Source organism: Platalea leucorodia (genome assembly GCF_965183815.1).
Source record: "Platalea leucorodia genome assembly, chromosome: 5".
NCBI lineage: Eukaryota > Metazoa > Chordata > Aves > Pelecaniformes > Threskiornithidae > Platalea > Platalea leucorodia.
In genome coordinates, this window is record NC_138827.1 from 61,684,577 (window position 1) to 61,709,487 (window position 24,911).

The 24,911-nt window shown below is 43.9% G+C and overlaps 1 protein-coding gene across 1 annotated transcript in view; it reads left to right on the forward strand.

Annotated features, from left to right (window-relative positions):
* Positions 1-8,229: 8,229 nt before the first annotated feature.
* Positions 8,230-24,911, forward strand: part of LRRFIP1 (LRR binding FLII interacting protein 1) — a gene marked incomplete at its 5' end in the record, with an annotated part of 119,353 nt that continues 102,671 nt past the window's right edge. The window contains one exon of the mRNA XM_082312048.1: positions 8,230-8,319. Within this exon, the coding sequence (XP_082168174.1) occupies positions 8,230-8,319 (90 nt within the window). The remainder of the gene's footprint in view (positions 8,320-24,911) is intronic.

The window sequence follows — 24,911 nt, forward strand, 5'->3', positions numbered from 1 at the left end:
TGGAAACCCCAATAAGGGGTGGAAACCCTGCAATAAGTAGCTATATATTGAGTAGCTCTCCTTAGGGAAATGCACAACTAGGAAAGGCAGAAGGCAAAAGAAAGGAAAAGCAGAGACTTGTGGCTGAGGCCATTCTGCTCCTGCCTCTGCCATCTGTTTCCAGCCCGGTCCTTGGCAAGCCGTTCAGCCAGCTATGGAAGTTGGTGGGTTCTAGATGCGAGCACACATTTTGCTTTCTGTCCAGTTTGGGGTATTCAATACTTTATTTATTTATTTATACATGCAGCGGAAAAGAAAGGGTTCTGGCAACTCATTGTGTTTGGGAAAAACTTCTTTTAATTGTTTCTGCAGTCAGAGGGAAAACTAAATACTGGAGAATTTGACAACACTTGCCTGACTGTTTTGGTTCTTTGTTGATGGAGAACAGAAGAGCTAATTCCTTCACATTTCTACAGGGAAGGATCAGAAGGGTTTTAGTGCCGTAATAATTAATGCTGGGGAAAAGCCGACAGGAAAATTGCAGAGCATGGTAACTGCTGCCAGGCTGGGATGGGGTGCAGTAACTAACGGATGAATTGGCTCGGGGGTGCACAGGGAGGGAAATCGGGCTGGGCAGATGAGTCAGTCCCACATGCCATTCATCAGTCACTGTGCACGGAAAAACAGGAATGCTAGGGATGCCAGAAAAATGTGTTATGACTTAAAATCAGACGCACTCTAACACACTGTAACATCTGAAGTGTTTTGTCTCTGTTTCCTCTAACGTTTTGTTACCAGGATCTTTTCACTTCCCAGTTTAGGCAAACTTCTTTATTTCAGGAAACTATAATGACCTGCCTTCCTGCCCTACTAGTGATTATCACAGCTGGAATCTGAAATCCTTTAGCACCAGCATGGCTTATTTTAAGCCAGGAATTATTAGCTGACACTTCTGTTTTGCTGCTGTTCTGTGTAGGTAGGTGACCGGAGAGGTGACAGGAGATGGGTAGCAATGCACAGCTTCAGTTCATAATGCAGAACCACGAGACATCAGACACAGGTGCTCTTCTGTCTGATGTTAAGTGGTTGGAACCGTTCCCTGAGAAGAGACGTAGCAATTTTTCATTTTGCTATAAAATAGGTGAGTGGAAAATACCTCTTCCCTGACAAGCATGAAAGATGGCTAGAAGCAGAGCACAGTTAAGTTCTGCTGTGCTTGAGAAAAGGGATGTTTTGCCTCTGATTTGCACTTTGGATGAATCTGGATGGATTTCCACAGGGACAACAAATGGCACCTCCTTCCCCCTCTTCCACTCCAGCTGAGGGAGTTAAACTGTGATGTGGTTTCACATAAGCTTTTCCAAAATGATGTTCATATGCCATTTTACGGAACAGTATGACTAATTAGTGCAAGCACTTGGTCTGCTACAAACAATTGGTTGTTTTTAGACCCTGTGTTGTGGCTGTTTTACTGCAGTCCAAAACAACTGGAGTTTAAGAAAACCTGGAGGGCCTGATTGGAAAATGTGGCTCAGCTTAACTCCGCAACATTTGTGATGGGAGTGGATGAGGCCACACAGCATGGAGCAGAAAACACTTGGGGAAAATCAAATAAGCAGACAGTGCTGGGCCCTTGTAGCAAGGCCACGCGATTCCTCGCTCTCGTGTCTACACGCCGTCAGCGGGGCGAGGACACCGGCACAACGGCAGGAGGAATGCTTTGATATATTAATCCCAAAGTGATGCAGAGCCAGTTCCTCAGCTGCTTCAGCTGAAGTAATGCATTGTTTTCACCAAAGCCATCCTGATTTTGTCCGGCTGAAGGACTAACTAGTTCAGACTATTTTTTTGGACAGTTGTAGAGGCTGTATTCCCAAATTAAATATGTATATTGATCTCTTGCCTGCCTTCTGCCCAGGCTCTGGGAAGAAAAGGCAGGGGGTATGCAGGTCTTGTCACTGTAATGCCCAAGTGTCTCACAGTTTGGAATGGGTTTTATCCCCACAGCACTTGAGGTAGGAAACTAGGGCTGTTTTTAGGCTAGGTGGAAGAGATGTATGATGTTTTTTCTTCTGAAAATAGCCTGGGGCTCTCTTAAAACTTAGCTTTTTTTTACATGGCAAGACGGGAACCCAAAGGAGGTGGAACAGCCAGGTTTTGCAGCTCGCTGCGGTGCTGTGGCAGGCTGGGAATAGCAGACAGGAGCACAGATAGCAAACAGCAGACCATAACAGGCCGTCTTTGTGGGCAGCAATCGGTTGCTGTTCAGCAGCCTAGGATAGGTTTGGCTCCCTGCAACTACAGCTGCTGTGGAGCTGGCTTCACTTTGCTTCATGCTGAAACTCTCTGAGCCGTGGTGTGTCTGCTGCTAATTAGATTAGGTCCACAGAGGCTGTGTTGAGCGAGTTACCATTTTTAGCCCAAGATGGACAGTTTTCAGCGAGCTCAGTGGCAGTTTGCAAATTGCAGGTAAGTTCCCTGCTTGGCACGGTAATGGAGAGCTTACATGATTGCGGTGTTAGTCTGGGTGAAGGCTAGCTTACGTCCTCCAAACAGGAGCATCAGTGGGGCCAGAACAACCTCTCTGGGGCTGTTGCAGTGTCAGCCGTGGTGGATATTCATGTCCCAAATTTAGTGGCAGGGCAGAGAGCCCGCAGTGTTTGGGATAGTGCTCGTTAAGGCAGACAGACTCTCAGTAGAATGCTTACCACAGACTTAACACACTTCACCCCGGCTACCCAAAAACTGCTTTTGGATGCATGTCCAGAACTTTGGCAAGAAACATCTGATTTCCAGACTACAATTATATGCAGCCTGTTTAGCTGTATGCTTTTGTGCTAACTTGGCTCTAAGCTTTACATAGCATCATCCCCACCCCTTTTCTCCAAAGCAGTTTATAGAAAAGAGATGCAGTTTTTCTGCCTTTGGCTGGACAAGCCAACCCCTTCTCATCTCAGGAAAGGTCCTCCTGCTGCTTATCCTAGGAGCTTTTCTCTCTACAGCTATGCAAGTTTGAGTTCTTCTTGACATGGAAAAGCAGACTTGCAGGCACTGTTTTAGGTAAGGTCTTGTGGATGGTTGTGTAATGGTATAAATATTTGCATTGGTAGACCCTTACCTGAAGTGCTCTAACATTAAATGTAATTCTTTGGTGTTTGTGTTGTGATGGTGGCACACAACCAACCTGTGATCAGTTTATAACCCCAGAACTTCCTCTTCTTCCCTCATTTACAGCAGATGAGATCATGAATTTAGTCCTTGACATGATATTTGCTGTCTGCTTGATTTCACTCCACTTGTTTCTCAAGTCCTTAACCTCTTCCCATTCTTGTCTGACTTTACCCTCCTTTATTGGTGATGCTTTATAACACTGTGTCACCAGTGTATTTCATTAGTGCTGTCCTACTTGTGTCAGGGCGCTAATGAAAATATTAAATGAAATCAACCCCAAGGTTAACCTTTGAAAAACACTCTCCAAAGGAAGATTCTTCCTCAGCCTTGAAAGGGATCCAATTCTGAGACCTTGATATCCCCAAAGTGTCATCTTCAGTGACCCGTGAAAAATTTCCAGATGAAAAACTATCTCTCATGACATGCCAAGGTGACTAGAGGAGGCCCATTAAGTCACTGAGGGGTTTTGGCAAGACGAAGACAACAAATAAGCCCTCTTCGGAAAAAACACATTTGGTATAGCAAGTAAGTTGCTGTTGGTGAAAAGCGAACAAGATAATCATCTGCTGCTATTGTGGGATGTTTTTTTTTTTCCAATCCTCCAAAAGCTTGGCTTGGAAGCCCATCACTTTATGGACTGTATTCGCCTTGGTCAATCCAAGCTCATTAATCTCTTTTCTAGACCACCTGGAAAGACGGTTATCAGTTACGGCTTTGCTGTGATGAGTTGCTGTGTAACTACAAGCCCCAGGCTAGACGTGACGAAGCTAAGCAAGGTTCCTAGCATGCCAGAGCTCCACTGATGCAAACAGCGACTCTGCTGACTTGAAGAGATGAAGTAACAGTAATGAATCTCATCCGAACAAAATCTGCATGGACAATACCAGTCTCCTGAGCCCTGTCTTGACACTGCTCAAATGTGGCAACAACATCTGAAAGCTTTTCCCAGGAGGTTGGATTTGCTGAAGAGGATTATCTTGGGCTCCTTAGGAGGTGTAATAAAGTACAAGCCCTTTAGTTGCACTAGTGGGTTTTTTTTCCGTAGTATTTCAGTGCCAGCACATACTTGTCTGTGATGTAATTTTTTTCCATTAATAAATACACAGACCCTGCTGGATACCACTGCTGTTATGTTTGCAAAATGTTACAACGCTAATGGAGCTCTGGTCATTTCATGTATTGTGACAATATGAAATATTGGCCTCCTAGGTATGAAATAGGCCTTTCCAAGGTATTTAAGCATTCCGCTCTCCTTGGACTAATGGACATCTTGTTAAAGCTGTCAGACTTCCCTTCTGTTTTGGCAGATGCTGTGATCTTACGGTGTAGCGGAGAGGTGCTCTTGCGTTTTCTTTTAACATCGTCAGCTAGCCACTGGATTCCCCTATCCCAAGGCTTGCCGCTAATAGAGGTGTAATCATGTTTTGCTGCACAGAGTATAAAAACATCCATTTTATTACATAAAAGCACTCCGTTAAGTACACACGCAGCAGCAGTTTTAACAGCTGATTGCTTGTTCTGATTCTCAAGAGTGAGGTTTTACAAGATGGCTTGGTTTAAGAGCAGCACAGAGGGAAAATTTTATCTTTGAGGTGTGCTCTGCATCAAATGGCCTCCTTGTACACAGGATATTGGAGAATGAGGTACGTACTAAGCACTTAAAATAGAGCCCTTTGAAACTGGCACGGGGTACTCAGTCTTGTCTGAGTATCATTAATCACAGTTATGACTCTCAGACAAAACGAGCCTCGACTTCATGTTGCTTGTTAAAATAAGAAATGTACATTTCAGTATTTCATTTTCAGCTGCACTCACTGCACTTCATAGCATAGCCAAAACTAACGTATTTGAATCATTATTTCACATTTATTTGGACAAATTCTATATGTATAGTATTTTTATAGCAAGATGGCTTATTTTGACTATATTCAAAGAAAAAAATACTATAAGTGTCTGGAATGCAAGAAAAAAGGAGTTCTTACACTGCAGCGCATGTTCAATGTGTGATTTGAAATCTGACTGCAGTCACCCAACAGCTTCTTCTCTTCTGAATTCTCTGCTTTATTTTTTAAATTTCTTTCTTTCTCTTTCTTTCCTTCCTTCCTTCCTTTCTTTCTTTCTTTCTCTTTCTCTTTCTTTCTTTCTTTCTCTTTCTTTCCTTCCTTCCTTCCTTTCTTTCTTTCTTTCTCTTTCTCTTTCTTTCTTTCTTTCTTTCTCTTTCTTTCCTTCCTTCCTTCCTTTCTTTCTTTCTTTCTCTTTCTTTCTTTCTTTCTTTCTTTCTTTCTTTCTTTCTTTCTTTCTTTCTTTCTTTCTTTCTTTCTTTCTTTCTTTCTTTCTTTCTTTCTTTCTTTCTTTCTTTCTTTCTTTCTTTCTTTCTTTCTTTCTTTCTTTCTTTCTTTCTGTCTTCCCTCCTTTCTTCCTTCCTTTCTCTTTCTTCCTTCCTTTCTCTTTCTTTCTTTCTTTCTTTCTTTCTTTCTTTCTTTCTTTCTTTCTTTCTTTCTTTCTTTCTTCCTTCCTTCCTTCCTTCCTTCCTTCCTTCTTTCCTTCCTTTCTTCCTTTCTTCCTTTCTTCCTTTCTTCCTTTCTTCCTTTCTTCCTTTCCCTACTTCCTTTCCCTTCTTCCTTTCCCTTCTTTTCCCTTCTTCTTTTCCCTTCTTCCTTTCCCTTCTTCCTTTCCTCCTTCCTTCCTTCCTTCCTTCTGGCCTTCCTTCCAGCCTTCCTTCCTTCTGGCCTTCCTGTCTGTCTGTCTATCTGGCTTTCTTACCAAGCCCTCTCCATAGTAGGTTTTCAGACATAAACCTGTCTAGCACAAGCCTCAGTTTGGCTGTAAGGCCAAGCCTCTGTGAGGCTTTCAGCCAGTAAGGCAAACAGCACTCATGCAGATCTTACTGCACCACTGAACTGGAAATTCCTTGCATGGATACAGTGATGCAGCTGCACAGGTGGCTGAAATCCCTGGGTAACAGGAGCCTAAAAATAAGGCACTGCCTCGCCTCTTTAGCCAGAATTCCTCAAAGGGCAGAGGCAAATGCAAGGGTAAGGGCTCAGGGAACAAATTATGTGGAGCCTGAAAGGGTAATAGTGTTCAGCCAGGTCTTGGGAAAGTGAGGTTGGAGCTGAGGTGGCTGAAGACGGGAAGCCTGTGGGATATCTAGGAAAGCCAGACACAGAAAGGCTTTGCCTCTGTAGCAGGGTCAGAGCTCACTTTCAAGGCCCCTGCACTGCCTTGCAGAGCGGGTGCTTTTTTTTCCACTCATGTGGGGTCAGAGTAAGCTTGATGCCAAATCTCAGGGTGTGAGACACTTGCTTTTAATGCCCAAGTAAGGTGAGGAACTCATCTATCTGCTTCTGCTGACAAAATAATAATTTGTTTCTTATAAATAGTCCCAGGCGTAAGAAGCAGTATCAATGCAATACCACTACCCAGAAGAGCCATGGTTCCCAAAACAACTGTAATGTGCGCGCACAGCCCAAATGCTGTCTGAAAAAAAGAGAGAGTGTTTGGCTGCTCTAAGAAGGCTGTAGACATTGAACAAGAGCTGGAGCGATGGCAGGGTGAAGGAGAGGGTGGGCTTCCAGTTCCCTGTTGAAAGTGTTGCTAAACAGCAAAAAACTCTCAAAAATGTCGGGATTTCTGTTCAGTCTGCAGACCCCAGGGCTGAGAAGAGGGGACCTGCCTGGCGGGGTGGCTGATCAGGGCTTCGTTAGGAGCTCTCAGTTACTCATCTACTCTGAAGTCAACAGCTGCACCTCAAAGGTCTGCACAATCTCTCGCCAAGTTTGGGCGACAGTGTTTCCACGTGCGGTGCTGGGTGCTGGCAGGCACTGGGCTGCGGAGGAGCGGAGGGCAATCACACGGAGACAATTGCTTCAGCACAGGCACCAGCTCTAAATATAGCACCTTGATGTCACTCGTATAAAAAGCAACAAGTGAGAATTAAGTAGTTTCTGAAGAACAAATACCAGCCTGGGACCGATGGAGGGCATCTATCCTCTCTTGGGGAAAGGGATTCTGATAAAGCTAGGGTTTTTTTCTTTTCCTGAAACAGCCACCGATTGCTTTATTCTCTGATACATGCCCTCATGGGAAGGGATGATATATTAAACTGCTTGACACAGTTTTGAATTTGAGGATGACCCAAATCTTGGTCATTGTGCACAAAAACTGCCAGACAAACATCGGGCTGACCAGAGCAGGCAGGCATTGCCTTTTACCTTTATCAAGTTTGAATCAATGGTAGAATTAAGTAGTAAAGATTAAATGCAGCTTGCTGGTCTTTGTCAGTAAGGGGGCTGGGGTTCGCAGCCCTTTTTCTGTCACACGTCTGCATAACGCATTTGGTATCCTCAGCTTCAGAGACTTATAACGCATATTTAGGGAATTATTGTGAAAATTGAAGTACAAGGGCTGTGACGGGAATCCCAGAGAATACCTGCTGCTTGTCAATGTAAATTAATTAAGCACTGATGTACTTGACAGTAGAATTAATCACGTCCACTTATACTTAATAGGAAAATTCATGGCTGAAGGGATCCCCCGGGGCTACGCGGCCAGGTGAGGGTTCACAGCACAAAGAGATGGGTTTCTGGCCCACTCGCCCCATATTTGTGGCAGAGAAGCCCCGCCAGGTTCACAGCTACTGAGGTTTCGACGCCCGTTTCCCCGATTTCAAGGAAATTTTCTTCAGCTTTGCTGACGGGAGGCGAGGTCACCGGAGGGCTGGGAAGCCCGGGGAGCCTGGGGCTGCGCCCGGCCAGGAGTGCGGGTGCGGCGGCGGGGAGGGGGGTCCGCGGCGGGGCTGCCCACGGCTGAGGGGGCTGCTGCGGAGGAAGAGGTGCGAGGGGAGCGCGGACACCGGCCGCCAGCCCGCCTCCCGCTGTCGGGGGGCCGCTGAGGGGCGAGAGGCGGCGCCCGGCCCGGCCCCTCAGCGCGGGGGGCGGCGGCGCATGCGCGCGGCGGGGGGCGGTGACGGCCGCGCTCTTCACGCCGGCGCCGGCGAGCGGTAGAGGCGGCGGCGGCAGCAGCAGCGGGAGGGTCGGGGCCGGGGCCGGCGGGGAGCGGCGGCGGAGCGGGTCCGCCATGGGGACGCAGGGCGCCGGGCGAAAGCGGCTGCCGAACCGGGAGCGCCTGACGGCGGAGGACGATGCCCTCAACCAAATCGCCCGCGAGGTGAGCGGCGGGCGGCGACTCCCCCCTTCCCCCCCCCCCCCCCCCCCCCCCCCGGCTCCCCCAACCGCCGCGCACGCGCCCCCGGGCAACGGGCACGACGGCGACTCAAGGGCAGGCTGGTGGAAGGCGAAATAAAAATCGCATTCATCTCAACGGTGTCGGCCTGTTCTGTGATCATCCTGGGGCACCGCTTAAGTCTGAAGCGGTTAAAGTGTTTATCCGTGAGGAGAACGGCGTGCGGTGGCAGCCCGGGCAGAAATCCCTCCCTGCTCCAGCCCCTCCGTGAGGGGAAATTAATTGTCTGCTGCTGCCGAGGCTGGTGTTAATGACTGAGAACGGGAAAATGGGCCGCTCGGGTTTTTTATGGATACCTATAAATGATAAAAACGTAAACCAGAAGACTGCAAGATGCTGCTAGACATAGGCATAAGTGTACAATCTAACTTGGAAGCTTGCTTATATTTATATTTAATGAGTTAGGCTTGCTGCTCCCTAGATACGGCATTGTGCTTGATCTGACTTTAAACAGTTAAAGCCAGCTGATGGCTGTTTTCTTTCTACCTCCTTATTCTTACTTGCTGTGTACAGTTGCATTGGGTCAGTGGTGAATAGGATGACATGAGTTTGGTTTTTATGTTTACTAAAGCTGACACAGGTTGTTCTGCGGCCTTCATCCCACGGTCTTCCGATGGGTGAGATGGGGAAACCCCGACCTGAGATAGGGATGAGCGGCCGCGGGGTTGTTCTTCACTGTGTCTAAGCTGATCCGATGCTGGCTGCTGCTGAAGGTGGTCATCCTCTTCCCCTAGCATGGGTTATGTGTGTCTCCTCCTTGCCTCAGGTTGCTCTGACCCCAAGATGGGTTACAAGATAAATTGCTCTTCTGGAAGAGATTTAAGTCTCTCTTGGTTTCCTTTCCTGAATCACGGTCGCAGCAGGATCAGATGAATGCTAACGTGCAGCTTATTTTTGGTGGCAACTGGCTGTTAGATTCAGTTAGTTGTGACATTGTGCACCTCGGATGCTATCACTAATGGCAGCCCTGACATGGGAAGTCTTTACCATTCTTGTGTGCTGTTTTGAAGTTGTTTGTAGCATCTTTGGGGTACATCCAGTAGACTAATTCATGTGTGAATGATTTGGATAGCATGTTTCCAGAAGTCACATTTTTGTGGCAGTATGATGAGAAGATGGGGAGGTTTCCAAGGGATGGAGTTTGAGGTAGGAGGACAAAAATGTCTCGTGTCCTGGACATAAGATAGCAAGTAAGAGTGATTGTGCTGTCTATTGGAGTTTGAGTCATGACAACATCCCAGGAATTGCTTTGGGATGAGGGTTTAAATTCCACAACTGTGTTCTGGCCATGCTGTCATTTGATCAAGGAAAACATCAATCTGTAACAGGGGGCCTAGGATGTCCTTCTCTGCACATTTCTCTCCTGCTTTCACTTTTCTTTAGCTTATGCACTGCTTTTCACTGTATTGTAAAGTGGTTTGAAGCCTTAAATATTGTGTTGTTTTGTTGTTTGTTGGTTTTGTTTTGTTTTTTTCCTTCTGGGGATTGTTTAAAGGACAACTCCATTTGCTCAAAAAGCCCAACACAAGCATGTCTTTTATCTTTTCCCTTGAGTGCTAAAACTGTGAACTGCCAAGTTCAAGGTTCAGCATTTTCCCATATTATTTTAACTCTTTGCATTACTGTGTCTTGGGTTTTATGCACTTAAAATGGTTTTGTTGTTTAACTGCCCGTTCTCCATACAAGAGATCCCAGAAGAATTCTTCCATATCATCTTAAAAAAATGTAAAGTAAGCCTTTTGTCTCCTCCTAATAAAGATGCTGCGAGCCTTCATGTTGAGAAGGGTACAAGGCTTACTGACATTTTTGATCTTCCAGACTTCCTCGCAGGTGTGTAGGCAAAGCTGAGGCATAGACATGTTGTGTTTGTGCATACGTTTTCACTTTTCTCTTTCCTTTGGTCTTCCTTTGTTATTCAGAAGCCACAGGGGCTTGCAAGTTATTAGCAGATTCTAGGACCTCATTTTGCCGTGTTCAGATGGGAGTCAAAAAGAGCATCCAAACCAGATTTATTCATAGAGGTACTTTTACCTTGGGATCTCTGGGAGTAAGCTGAAATGTGTGCATCTTCTCTGCTTTTGGTTTTCCTCCAAAAGGACTGTGCTGCTTTGACACTTTTGAGCTGTATTTTGTAATTGTCAGAAGATCTTGAAAAATCAGCGGTTCTTGCTATATTGCGTGCTTCTACAAGGACACATTAAGGCTTGTAAAGACTCTTAAACTCCTGCCTTCTGAAGCATAGTTTTTTTTTAATTTGCAACCAGAATGTCTTTCTGTGTACATGCAGTCTTGCGTAGACCGAGAGAGAGCCTTGTGCAGTGAAAAAGGGAGTCCTCGCCCCCGCGGCATGTGAGAACAGTCTTAAGAGGAAGTAACTAAGCAAGCGGAAGGAAATTGTAAAAGTGAAGCATATTGTAGTGACAGGGTTTTAGTAGCGCTATTAGTAATGTTAAACAGTAGTAGTAAGTTTTAATGTTGAGGCAATTTCTGAACTAGATCAGCTGCACGTAGTTTATCACCTTGTCTAGACCTGTTTAGAGCAGAGGTAGAAGGTACAGTTACTGTAAATTGTCTTGCCCATCAGGAAAGAGTAGTACCGTACCCCTAAATCTGGCTGTTGAGTTTCTGACTTACAAGGTAATTAAATGGGTGGTAAATATAGCTAAAATAAGAACATGGTGTTCTGGGTTTCTAACAGACACAGATGACTGCCACTCAGGATTTGCTGTACGCACACCTAGCTTGTCTTGCTGAGATTATTTTTTCCGGGTGTCAGCTCTTACAGATGAGAGCGAAGCTGATCAATGATAGGCTTCTCCACTTTCAGACTTGAGTTGACGCCAGTAGATTATTCTGTGTTTAGGTCAATGGAAACTTTTGGGCTATTTTATTCCTCTCCGTGAATACGTGCCAGCAGTGTTTGCAAAATCTAGCAGTTTGATACTCCTCGAGGTCTGTGCCAGCACAGCCAGCAGTAATCGCGTGCATGTACTGTGCAGACATCTGTCCGTCCTCTCAGGCTGGTGTACGCGTGGTTCGGGAAGGCAGAGCCCTGGGCTGCTGAACCTTACAGGGACTGGCCTCCTGTAAAGCAGTTTTTTTCCTACTTGGGTTAGATGGGTTTGATGGGATAACTTGAGAAGTTTTTTCTAGGGGAATATTTTTTTTTTTTTTTCCTACCATGCTCTTTGCTAGCTACAGTAATATTAAGTGTTACATGAGCAGAAAGAATTTTGCAAATCCAATGAGGAACTGCCATCTGCATAAATAAGCTATTTCTCTTATAGGCAGATAATATTAGTTACTGGTTTTTATTTTCTTGAATGAAGAAGAACAAGGTCAAGGTAAATTTCTTGTTTCTGTTAGGAAAGTCATTTACACCTTGTCTTGCTAATGTTTTGCAAACAGATCTATGTTAACACTGCTCAGAAAAACAGCCCTGCATTGTGTCATCTCTGTGCTAGAAATCATCTCTTTTTTTTCATCCAGCAATTTACAGAGTAGAACTCTTTAGCTGGTGATTAATTTGAAGTTAGTAGTTCAAGCAACATTACTTTCTTTCATAACATAACTTTATTTTTACTATTAGGGTTGCTTCTTCACTCTTTGTACACTGTATGTCACTTTCAAAATTTCAAGAACTGTCACCTACATACTTATACATACATTATTATTATTCTCTAAGTAACTGGCATGATCAGTTTATGGACTGTAAATTTGATTGTTTCACTAGAGATTTTAGTTTGGGCATTGACTTGCATTCTTGGTGATTAAAAAATTGGGATGCTCCACTCCTATAAAGGAGCAGAAGTGTAGCTGATTAGAAGCAGCTGAAAATGCAGGTGAAACCCGCCAGCCAGCTTCACTGGTTACAGTAAGAAGGCACTAAGTAACTTCAAAAGCCTAAATTGGAGTTTCAGGGCTAGTGAAGAGATGCTGTGATCATTGTATGTGGAATCTAAAGGCCTGGCATTTAAATCGAGGGGTTAACTTGGGGGAGAATTCTCTGGTTTATGCGACAATTTGGGTGACCTGCATAAATAGAGATGGAAGCAATCTGGTAAAAGTCAAAGCCAACACAAGCAGAATGGATATTTATATATGGGAACACAAGCCACGCAAACTTTATTGAACTGTTATGCAAACCAGAGCATTTAAAGCAGTGTATTCCCTGAGGATATAGGTAGGTAGCGCTAGCGTAAGATCTGTGTGCCTCGTTAGTATAGTGGTGGAACTTTTTTGAGTAGTACTTGGCATTTAAGAGATGCATGGAGACTTTTGTAAGCCAGATAAATATTCTAAGAGAAACCCTTAGAAACAGTCTGTTTTATGTAGCACCAGTTGCTTGTAACTAGCTGACTTACTTTTTTAATTTCATTACTTTCTGCCTTTATGAGTGTTAATGTATCAGTGCAAGAGAACAAATGATCTGAAAAAGCGTGCCTGGCTGTAGGTCTCTCTTCTAGAAGAGAAAGTTATGAAAGCAAGAGATGCTCATGGAGGGCTTGACTCAGCCTGGTTGACCTAAATATAGGAAGGAAGGAGGACTTTGTAGGCAACGCTTGCCAGTAGGGCATGGAGAATTGTTGCAAAATTGTGGTGATTTTATGTAGCAAATGTGCTCTTCTTCATCGAATACTCTCCTTTTTCCTAATGTTTTATGTCTATATATCCATCAAACAACATTGGCTTAACTTAAAGGAAACATGTGAAGGAGCAGCTTTGGATGGTTTAAAAAGCAAGACAAAAATCTTAAGAGCCATCTTGTTTTAGTTAAATGGGTGATTGTAGCCTGTCTCCCAATGCACAATCTGCCCTCCAGTATGCCTATTGCAACTTTAAATAATTAGTTGCCTGTTTTTGTGTCCATGCCTGGCCTGAGTCCTCTTCAGCTGTTCTTTCGCTGTCCGAGGAAACAGCTGTTTAGGAACTGCGATTCCTATTTCAGTCAAGCAAGAGACTACTGTTAGGATTAACAACATGGAAAGCCCAGCCTTTTTCTTCGCAAGCCCAGATGCTGAGCTTGTCTGCAGGATGTAATACTAATCATTACCTCATCTAGAAGGATGTTTTTCCAGGCCCGTTGCTGAATGAAGTTGGAGCTCAAGTGTGCTTGGCAAGGCTTTCAACACTGTTCAGGGTTGTTGTTTTTTTTTTTTTTTTTTCCCTTTGGTTGCAAGGAACGTAATCCGCATAGCATTTTGGGCTTGTGAAACAAGGTATTTGTCCCTCCTGTTGAGTCAGCAGGTTGCCAGGAGCAGTGAATCTGTCTAGCTAGATATAAGCACTCACGGGCAAACCCTAAAATAGCAGCTCTGAAGTATCAGCTGTTGTCTTGCTTGTGTTGAAATACTTTTTGGGGGAGAAGTTCTCCATTGGAAGGGGAGGTGGGGGGGGAGTGGAGAACTGCAGTAAGCCAAATTTTCCTTCAGGTAGTTGTAAGCTGACTGTGAGAGCTTTGGGGGTTTTTCTTTGTTTGTTTTTGTTTTGTTTTTTTAAATACCAGAGATGCTTCTGAGAAGCGAAAGTGCACGGTCATTTCATTGTGAAGCTTTCTCTGCTTCTGGTGTTATCTGGTGCTCTTGCTCATTACCCTGAATCTACTAAAGATGAATAGCTGGCCTTGCACATAGTAGAAAAATAGCTCATGTTTGGGCTTTCATCACACAGTAAAGATGAGGGAAGTGCTTAAGGGCTTCTTATGGGAAGACATCTGTAACTATCTGCTCCCAAGACACTCTCCTTTTCTCCCACCTTATTTCAGTTAGGGAACAAGAAGTAGGCTGTAGAACTTCCCCAGCTAAAGCTGGAAAAATAACTGGTATCTGCATTGAAATGAGAATATAACATCAGGCAAAAATATATTTAAAAAGCAGCCATATGGGTAGGCTTGGTCTTCAGTCTTGCAAGTTAGTGTTGGCCAATTTCTAGTGCACACGTTTTTCATGCTATGCGTAGCTGAGATGAGTTGTTCTGGTGCAGATCACTGCGGTTTAAGGTTACTGTGATTGCTAGATTCCAGCCTGGCATCATTGCCCATAATTTTGTTTTATACTTTTAAAAGTAAGATGCTGTAAGGTAAATTGCTGCTGGTGAAGAGCTGCTGTATGCTTCTTTGTCCTCTGCCCTGTGAGTAGTATAACCTCTTACAGGAGAATGAGACTAGCAACTGGAGATGGTAATCTCTTAAACTGAGTAGTCTGGTGTGCTGGAGCTCATTTGCAGGTACTCTTAGGTATTTTGAGGATGGAGGACCACCAGTGTTTTGGGTAGGTAGCAAGAAATGGAAGACAACTCTCAACGGCCTGGTTGTAGAAGCTTTAACTGCTGAAATTAAAGCTTGGTGTGGCATAATAAATACTAAATAAGGCAATATGTCACTGGTAGGAATTTAAAGGTTTTAATTACTTAGGAGGAGCCGATCTAGTTGCCATACAGTGCTTGCAGTGTGTAAATGACTTCAAGTAGGTGAATGACCATGTGACATAATTTTCTGTTATGAAAATGTGGAAGTTCTGGTCAGGCTGTTAAAAACTACTGATTTTTGGAGGCTACAGAAAGGGTACGGAAATCATGTATTCAAAGGCTGGGAAAGAGCATGGAAGTAATAATTTCACATTGGCAGGTATGTGCCATAACTGACCGCTGTACTAGTTTGACAGCTGTCCTTACCTAGAGTACTTGCTGGTTAGACCTCAGTGCCAAAGATATTTCCTATGTGTATTTGGATGGATTTCTAATTCTGCCTCTAAACAAACTTAACTAAGTAGCATGAAGTGTGGAGGGCAGTGTGAAGGGCAAGGCTTGGGAAGTATTTCCTGATGAGCAGAGCTAGGAGCAGTTTTATGGCCTCACCAGCTTGAGAGTTTTGGGCATTGAGAGAGGAGAAGACACAAGCTAACTCTGACTGTCTAACGCTGTTTCCAAAACTGAGGGTTGCTTGTTCTGGGATGTGGATGTATGCCTAAACCAAAAACTAGGCAGAAAGGAGTGTATCCCTGGTTAACTGAAGCAGTGCCTCCCCAAGATGGATTTGACTTGCACATCAGCATCTAGCCTGCAATCCTATTCTCTATTCCTTTATCCCTTCAGTGTGTCATGTTTTCCTGTAAGTGAATTTCTGATACAGTGTGTACCCCTTTAGGGTGTGGAATTCTGAAGGGGAGGGTGGTTTTTTTCAAATCCTTTGAAAAATATTAGGTTTATTGTCAGACATAAAAAATGGAAGTTTTAACAAAGCTAGCTATTTCTGGGTTAAGGAGAGATGGATGTTTTGGATATTGAGTATAATCGCACATAAATGGCACAACTCTGGTCTAAAACTTCGAGTGGCTAATTCTGACTTGGAAGCTCCACTGAATAGATTGAAATAACTTTTCTTAGTTGAGGGACTTAAGATAGTGTTCGGTGCCAATAAAACTGAGTGTCTGAGCTAATTGCTCATTAAAAATTTCTGACCTAGAACTGGAAAGTTGATTGCTTTGTAATGTACCTTCGGTAAAATATCCTGGGTGTGATCTGAAAAGAGGCGGATTTGTTCAGTCGCATCTGCTTTGCCCTTCTATGTGCCTGCAGCCTGTGAGCCAGCAGCTTGGCATGGGCTGTGGTTTTATCCACCTAAATACTACCGCAGCATTTAAGAGTTGAGCTGGAGACAGCGAACAGGGAAAGTGATCTGATAGTATCAAATCTGAGCTGTGTTGCAGTCTTGGATGTGGTGAGGAAGCCTCTTCGTTTCCTATTGCTTCTAGCTCCTTGCTGGTTGTCACTACTCTTTTTCACAGCTCTCTTCTCCTTCCTGCATGCCGCTTTTGTGTGCAAGATAAGAGTTTCTTTTGTGATACAGCTTAATCCTGACACTATACTTGCAAAAACACTGGATGCCTTCTAGTTCTTCAATGCTTCATGAGCTCCTGAGAAAATATTTAGATTTTATTTTTGTATTATATGTTGCTGTACAAGAAATCAGAGCCTTTGGTAAACCAAAATTGTCAGGTGCATCACCACTGATGTGTTCCTATTTTTAATACCTGGTAATTAGGTAGGGCAGTGCTTGTTATTGGCATGTGAAGAAATGCAAAAACGATAGTTAAGTTTCAGAGCAACAATTTTCTTTCCCCTTAGCTGTCAGAAGGTTTGTGTGAATGAGAGTGGATTATTCAATTTGTGTTCAAACTGTCAAAGAAACAAGTAAGATGGTATGTCCAACTGCTTCTGGCTGCTTCAAAAGTAGATTCTCAGAGTTGGGTTTTTCCTACTATAATGTCATTACTTGCAGTTTTTAGATGTAATTAGTGTCAGATTGATTTATCTTTCCCGGAATGGAAAGCTTACTGGAAGTGAGCTCCACAAAAGCAGTTTATTTGCCTGTTTACTGGTTTAGCTGTTTGGTCAGTGACTTGTGTTTTAATATTGCCTGCAATGAAGTGATGATGCTTCTGTCCCAAGCGGTCCCACTGGTGATTCTCTGCAGACTGTTCTCACAATCCCACAGATGCCTCGAGCGTAGAGCTCTGCACAGAGAGGGAACATAATAACGTTTCTTCCCTCTGTCGCTGCTCTTGCGTATCTTGTGACCTTTCCCTTCACCAGTATCTGATTTAAATTTAATATTGTTTTTTTTTCTTTGCCTTCCTCTTTTGAGTACTTCCTACATCCCAGAATATCCTTTCTCTAATCCCACATTTGAATACCAAATTTAGTTGAGTCTGTCTCTTCTGTCTGCTTTCGCCAGCCTCTTCCAGTAGACAGAAATGGAATACAGGAGTATCTGGCAGGTTAAAAGCTGGGTCAGGTTTTTAAACTTGTTCCCTTGGGTCAGATGGATTTCAGGCATCCCCACTTGGGTCTTCTAATTATGGAGCATTTATCAGCTAACATACTAGGATGACAGGAGAGCAAGGAAAGGCTCTTGGTGCGCTTCACATGCAGAAAAATCCCTGGGCTCCAGTCTCCTATCGAACTCTTGTAGCTTCACATTTTTTTCCATTCACTTTTAAAACACACATCACTTTAGATTCAGATATGGCTGTTTATACTGGTGCCAATGTACTAGAGTCTTTACGTGGAAACATGAAATCATAATTGCTTTTGCTGACTATGAACAGTAAAAGATAACAGCCTACTGGTTTTGGGGGTTTTTTTTGGTTTGTTTGTTTTTAATATCTGTGTAATCGCTCCTTGTTTCTCTCCGATTGCAAACTTGAAGTTCTTTCAATTGAGTTGCTAGGAAAATAGTAGATATGACTTCACGTGCTTTTTAGAAAATAAGTCAGTTTAAATTTGAATGGTCTACAGCCCTATTGCTTTGCTTTGCAACTGTGCATTTCCCATAATCTGTTTTCTTTAAAATATCCGCTCTCACATAAGAAATGTGTGTGTGCTGGTCTTGATTTTTCTTGCTTTGCTGAATGTGCTGCTGAGCTCTAAGAGGATTTACATTGACAAATATGTTGAATCAACATCTGTTGAAAATTGAAGTGGGCTTTTGGGACATTTTTTGTGATACCCAAAGGTCATGCTATTCCAATGTCTATTAAATATGAAATTTAAATCTGCCCTGATGTGAAATGAGTACATTGAAACAGTGATGTGACCTAACCTTTACATGAACTGTGGAGGAATCTAGGGGCTCTGGGAAATAGTATGCTTGTGTGTGGATACAAGGGATAATGTTGGTATATGTAGAAAATGTCAGTGTTTTAATTATAGAGGGCTACACAGTGTTTTTAGTAACATTTGTACATTCTTGTCTAATTACCCTGGAAAAAATATCATTATTTGGTGAACTAGAGTAAGCGAAGAAAGGTTCTCTGTGTGTGTTGGTGAAATGCTTTTGTATTGCTGGTGGAACAAATATATACTGTCAGACTTAACAACGATTTTCAGGCTAGCAGAAAGGCATCTGGTAACCCAGAACTTATTGTCTAACCAAGCAATCTACAATTTTAGCATTAGAAAATAAAGATCAATGGGTTTGTAGTGAGCTATGCTCTTACAGCAATCTATCCTAATTTTTTAGGGTGGGCTCAACCTGTTAATACAGAAGCAAGCTTCTTGTAGAGATCTGCATTACCTAGAGTTGCTTCTCTGAGGTCTGCTACCTGTGCTGCTGGCATAACAAGTCTGCTCTTTCAGTCTTCCCACCATAAAATCAAAACAGCGTGCCAAAAAAATTAGACTAATATCTTGGGTATGAACTCTGTGAATACACCGATCAGGTATAAAAACCTTATGTATAAACACTTCCAAGATTGCTGGGTGCATCTTAAGAGCTGGTAGTAAACCTTAAGGGAATTGGATTTTCATTGTAATTTCCTTTAATAGAATGTGATTCTCAAAGGGCTGAGCTTTTGCCTCTGGCTTATCCATTCTCTCACCATTTCTTATTACTTGCCATTTTTTGAACACAGCTGTTTCAGGCATTGAACTAATTGATCGACACAATGTGAGTGTTAAATAGACTGTGAGACTAAGGATAAAGTTATAATTGTATCTGCTGGGTGGTAGTCACTCTTAGGGGCAAAAGGAGCAAGCAAAGAAAGGACCTGACCGGGGAGGGCTGCCTCTGTGTCTTATGCTGTTGATGTATTCCGAGTGGCATTCTTTGGTTTCAAGAACTCAAATTGCCATCAAGGCCATTTTTGTTGTACAGCTAAACAAGGTGTGTGTAGCCTCGTAGTGTGTTTCAAACTGAACTAATTCGTTAGTAAGGGTTAGGACACAGATTCTCCAGGTAATCCATTATAGCTCAGACCCAGTTTGGACACAGTAATCCTGTCCCACCCCCGTACAAAAGCTGTCCAATCGTTTCTTAAACAATGCTGGAGTTTTTTTAGTTTTAATTTTTAATTTTTAGCTTTAATCTAAGCTGATGAGGAGCCAACCGAGAGCTTATGGGTCAGGATTAAAGGGAGGGCAGGGACAGGTGACGTTATAGTGGGGGCCTGCTACAGGCTGCCCAACCAGAAAGACTGAGTGGATGAGGGCCCCTATAGGCAGATAGCAGCAGCCTCACATTCACCAGCCCTGGCCCTCATGGGGGACTTCAACCACCCTGATATCTTTTGAACGGACAACACAGCAGGGCATCCACTGTCCCCTCTGTGTCTGGCAAGATCATGGAGCAGATTCTCCTGGAAACTATGCTAATGCACGTGGAAAATAAGGAGGTGACTGATGACAGCCAAAATAGCTTCACTAAGGGCAAATCATGCCTGACAAATTTGGTGGCCTTCTACAACAGGGTTACAGCATTGGTGGGTAAGGGAAGAGCAACTGACGTCATCTACCTGGACTTGTGCAAAGTATTTGACGCTGTCCCGCACAACATCCTTGTCTCTAAATTGGAGAGGCATGGATTTGATGGATGGACCACTCAGTGGATAAGGAATTCGCTGGATGATTACACTCAAAGAGTTGCGGTCAATGCCTCGATGTCCAAGTGGAGACCAGTGACGAGTGGCGTTCCTCAGGGGTAGGTATTGGGACCGGTGCTGTTTAACATCTTTGTTAGTGACATGGACAGTGGGATTGGGTGCACCTTCAGTAAGTTTGCTGATGACAGCAAGCTGTGTGGTGTGGTTGACATGCTGGAGGGTAGGGATGCCATCTAGAGGGACCTTGAGAGGTGGGCCCGTGCAAACCTCATGAAGTTCAACAAGGCCAAGTGCAAGGTCCTTCACGTGGGTTGGGGCAATCCCAAGCACAAATACAGGCTGAGTGGAGAACGGATTGAGAGCAGCCCTGAGGAGAAGGACTTGGGGTTGTTGGTTGATGAGAAGCTCAACATGACCCAGCAATGTGCACTTGCAGCCCAGAAGGCCAGCTGTATCCTGGGCTGCATCAAAAGAAGTGTGACCAGCAGGTCAAGGGAGGTGATTCTCTCCCTCTACTCTGCTCTCGTGAGACCCCACCTGGAGTAGTGCATCCAGCTCTGGGGCCCCCAGCATAAGAAGGACATGGACCTGTTGGAGTGAGTCCAGAGGAAGGCCATGAAGATGATCAGAGGGCTGGAGCACCTCTCCTATGAAGACAGGCTGAGAGAGTTGGGGTTGTTCAGCCTGGAGAAGAGAAGGCTCTGGGGACACCTTATAACAGCCTTCCAGTACCTGAAGGGGCCTTACAAGAAAGCTGGAGAGGGACTTTCTACAAGGGAGCATAGTGATAGGACAAGGGGTGATGGCTTTAAACTGAAAGAGGGTAGATTTAGATTGTCTATAAGGAAGAAATTCTTCACTGTGAGGGTGGTGAGCCACTGGAACAGGTTGCCCAGAGGAGGTGTGGATGCCTCATCCCTGGAAGTGTTCAAGGCCAGGCTGGATGGGGCTTTGAGCAACGTGGTCTAGTGGAAGGTGTCCCTGCCCATGGCGGGGGGGTTGGAACCACATGATTTTTAAGGTCCCTTCCAACCCAAACCCTTCCATGATTCTGTGATTCTGATGGGTTGTTCAGTGCCATCTCCCTCGGGGCAAGTTGTCTTGACATGTCCTGGCTCTCTGGGAATTCCTCTTCCCACGAGGGAATGGGTTGTGGAACGATAGCAAGCGTGAGAGGGTAACTGTCTGCTGGCCAGGTAAGAATATCTTGCAGATAAAAAAAATTTTAAATTGGTTGTAATGGTGAGATATAGAGGATAGTGTTAATTTTTTTTAATTTATTTTTGACAGGTCTCCTTAAAACCCCTTGAGAAGTGTGAATTTTTAAAACATTTTGTCTGTGAAGTTTCCTCTGTGTGCTTTTTCTGCAAACTGAATATAGAACTTGGCTCCTCTCCTGAAGAGACATGGCTAGAGTACTGTTACTAAATGTTTGAAATTTGATATTTGTGTTTAAAGGACTGAAAATCTGGTAAAGCATGAAGTAGTAGAAGCTGGTATCCATACTCTGCAGCATACAGCTGCACTAACAAGAAAAGGCAATTTCACCACACTTTTTTAAGGTTTCTCTGGATATCAACACTTTTTCCTTAAATCAGATTTGCCCAAGCAGGTTTTGGCATTTCTTTGGTTGATGTTACAAATCAAGAATTGCAGCTTGTATTGGAAGTGTCCTGACTTTTCCATCACAATATAGGTACCCTGAAGGAGAGCTGCAGGTTATTTGCCATAGCAGAATATCTAAGTTAATCAAAGGCACAGTTTCTCTGTAGGAAGGTGGTACAGCTTGAATAGCATGCAAGTTTCCCACCTAGCTATCCCCAAACACTTTTTACACATGGGTAACAAATGGTCCAGTGCTTAACAGAAGTATAAAGTAGTGGGGGGCATGAAAATGTTTTTATTTTGTAAATAGAATAAATACACACATTTACCATATACAAGAGAACTGTTGTAAAAATTGTCAGTCTCCTCTGATGTCTCTTGTAGGGTCCTTCATACAACCTATGTACTAGACTTCTGATCTTCTCCAGTACTTACGATGCTTCTAGGTCCTTTTTTAAAATTTGATGTAAAGTCAGTGTAGTTGAAGAGGTAATGAAAAGCAGTGCCTTGCAACTTTTGAGTGTGATACTGTAGTCCTACGAAACATCATATTGTAAACACAATAAAATGGTCTATTGCTGCCTTGCTTTATTAACTCTAATTAGTCTAAAGAGCTAAATTTAATTAAATCTGCTTGTGGATGAGAACATCCTAGCTATGGAAAGGTGCACTGAAGGTCATCTCCAGTTATGAATCTTAATGTTACATGTAAAAATCTGTTTTGTCTCATTTGCTTGAAGCCAGGTGGGAGCTTGCCAAGCCACTCTCCATCATTTTATCAGCAGTCCTGGGCAACCAGGGAGGTCCCAGATGACAGGAAGTTAGCAAATGTGACACCCACCTACAAGAAGTGCCGGAAGGAGGATCTGGGGAACTACGGGCCTGTCAGCCTGACCTCGGTGCTGGCGAAGGTCATGGAGCAGATCATCTTGAGTGCTGTTATGTGGCACATGCGGGACAACTGGGGAATCAGGCTCAGCCAGCATGGGTTTATGAAAGGGAGGTCCTGCTTCACTAGCCTGGTCTCCTTCTATGACAAGGTGACCCACTTAGTGGATGAGGGGAAGGCTATGGATGTTGTCTACTTGGACTTTAGTAAGGCCTTTGACACTGTCTCCCACAGCATTCTCCTGGAGAAGCTGGCTGCTCACGGCTTGGATAAGTGCACTCTGCACTAGGTTAAAAACTGGCTGGACAGCCGAGCCCAGAGAGTGGTGGTGAATGGAGTAAAATCCAGTTGGCGGTCGGTCACGAGTGGTGTTCCCCAGGGCTCAGTGTTGGGGCCGGTCCTGTTCAATATCTTCATTGCTGATCTGTATGAGGGGATCGAGTGCACCCTCAGTAAGTTTGCAGATGATACCAAGCTGGGTGGAAGTGTCGATCTGCTGGAGGGTAGGAAGGCCCTGCAGAAGGACCTGGACAGGCTGGATCGATGGGCCAGCGCCAACTGTATGAGACTCAACAAGGCTCAGTGCCGGGTCCTGCACTTGGGTCACAAGAACCCCAGGCAACATTGCAGGCTTGGGGAGGAGTGGCTGGAGAGCTGTCTGGCGGAAAAGGACGTGGGGGTGTTGGTCGACAGCCGCCTGAACATGAGCCAGCAGTGTGCTCAGGTGGCCAAGAAGGCCAATAGCATCCTGGCTTGTATCAGGAATAGTGTGGCCAGCAGGACCAGGGAGGTAGGTGATAGTGCCCCTATACTCAGCACTGATGAGGCCGCACCTCAAGTACTGGGTTCAGTTTTGGGCCCCTCACTACAAGAAGGACATCGAGGTGCTGGAGCGTGTCCAGAGGAGGGCAACAAAGTTGGTGAAGGGTCTAGAGCACAAGTCTTATGGGGAGCGGCTGAGGGAGCTGGGGTTGTTTAGCCTGGAGAAGAGAAGGCTGAGGGGAGACCTTATTGCTCTCTCCAACTACCTGAAAGGAGGCTGTAGCGAGGTGGGGGTCGGTCTCTTCTCCCTAGTAACAAGCGACAGGACGAGAGGAAACGGCCTCAAGTTGCGCCAGGGGAGATTTAGGTTGGATATTAGGAAAAACTTCTTCACTGAAAAGGTGGTTAGGCATTGGACAAGGCTGCCCAGGGAAGTGGTTGAGTCTCCATCCCTGGAGGTATTTAAGGGAAGGGCAGACGTGGTGCTTGAGGACATGGTTTAGTGGTGGACTTGGCAGTGCTAGGTTAATGGTTGGACTCAATGATCTTAAGGGCCTTTTCCAACCTTAATGATTCTATGATTCTATGAATGTAGCTTTAACAATTTTTTTATTATTATAAATTATTATTATTTGAAGATCTCTGATCTCCCTGCCTTTTTGTGACAGAAAATAGAAGTATACCTATAAGGTGTGAAGAAATAACTTTGTGTATTAAATGTATGTAGGTGTAGATATTTTTTACTTACTGAAAGTGCAATGTAAACAAAGATTGAACCCTCTGTTCTGACTTGGTACTTGAATGATTACATTTTGAACTCCCACTTACTAAAGTACTTAACTGTAAATAGTAAATTGCTTTTTAAATATCATGAATTCTAGGTCAGTTCTTTCCAGGAAAAAAGGTTCTTAAATGAGGAAGAAGGAGAACATCTATTTTCATATACATGGCTGAGAAAGAAAAGTCCCACTGAGTGCACATGAAAACTTTTTCACTACTAAAGCGTTGATTTGGACTTACTTTTTTGAAAGGATGCTCAAATAGTATTGTTAAGTGTCCAGATTTTTGAGTGGCTTCTATAGTACTACCCCTTGTTTTTAACAATGTTTTTTTAATTACATTTTGGAGGTAGGCTGTGCACATCTATCTTGCCATGAGAGCTTGCATTAAGTGACACAACACACTGTTTTTCCTCTTGCTGTCAATGAGCTGTAGGACTGAGGATCAAAAGTGTTGTCAAGAGTTGTCAAGAGAGGTAATATAACTATTTTTACAATTTAAACTGTTAGGAAGTCCTGATATCAACTGTTAATGTAGTATCCATGTAACTGAGTTTGATTATGCAATCTGGTAAAATAAGGCTGATTTGAACAGTCATGTGTTTCCTTTATATGCTATGTAGGACCTGAGATGAGGAGTAATGCCGTGCTAAATGGTCAGTGCTACCTAATGCTGGAGAGAGATGTGCTAAAGCAGAGAACAGGCATTCTGAAAACTAGACATGTTTAAAAATCCTTCCTGCAGCCTTTGTCAGTAGTCAGTACAAAAATTCATTTCAGTTGAGTTTTTTACATTAAACTTGAGGACATTCCAAGAACTTACACTGTGGGCATTGCAGGAAATCCTGCCTAGCAGCCTTGCAAATCCAAGTGTCATCTTGAGAAGGCCTGCAGACTTTTATAAACTGTATGGCAAGTAACTGTGTTATGCCTAGATGGTGGTGGGTAGAAACTTTAGGTAGACTTATTTCTATGTAGGGTAAACACCACACTTTCCTGTTAGTAAATACATGACGATTTCTTGGATCTGTCTTCAGATATCTTGTTTTTAAAAGGAGAAGTCATGAGGAGATAAAGGGGGAGGAAGCAAAGGGTACCTGAGGG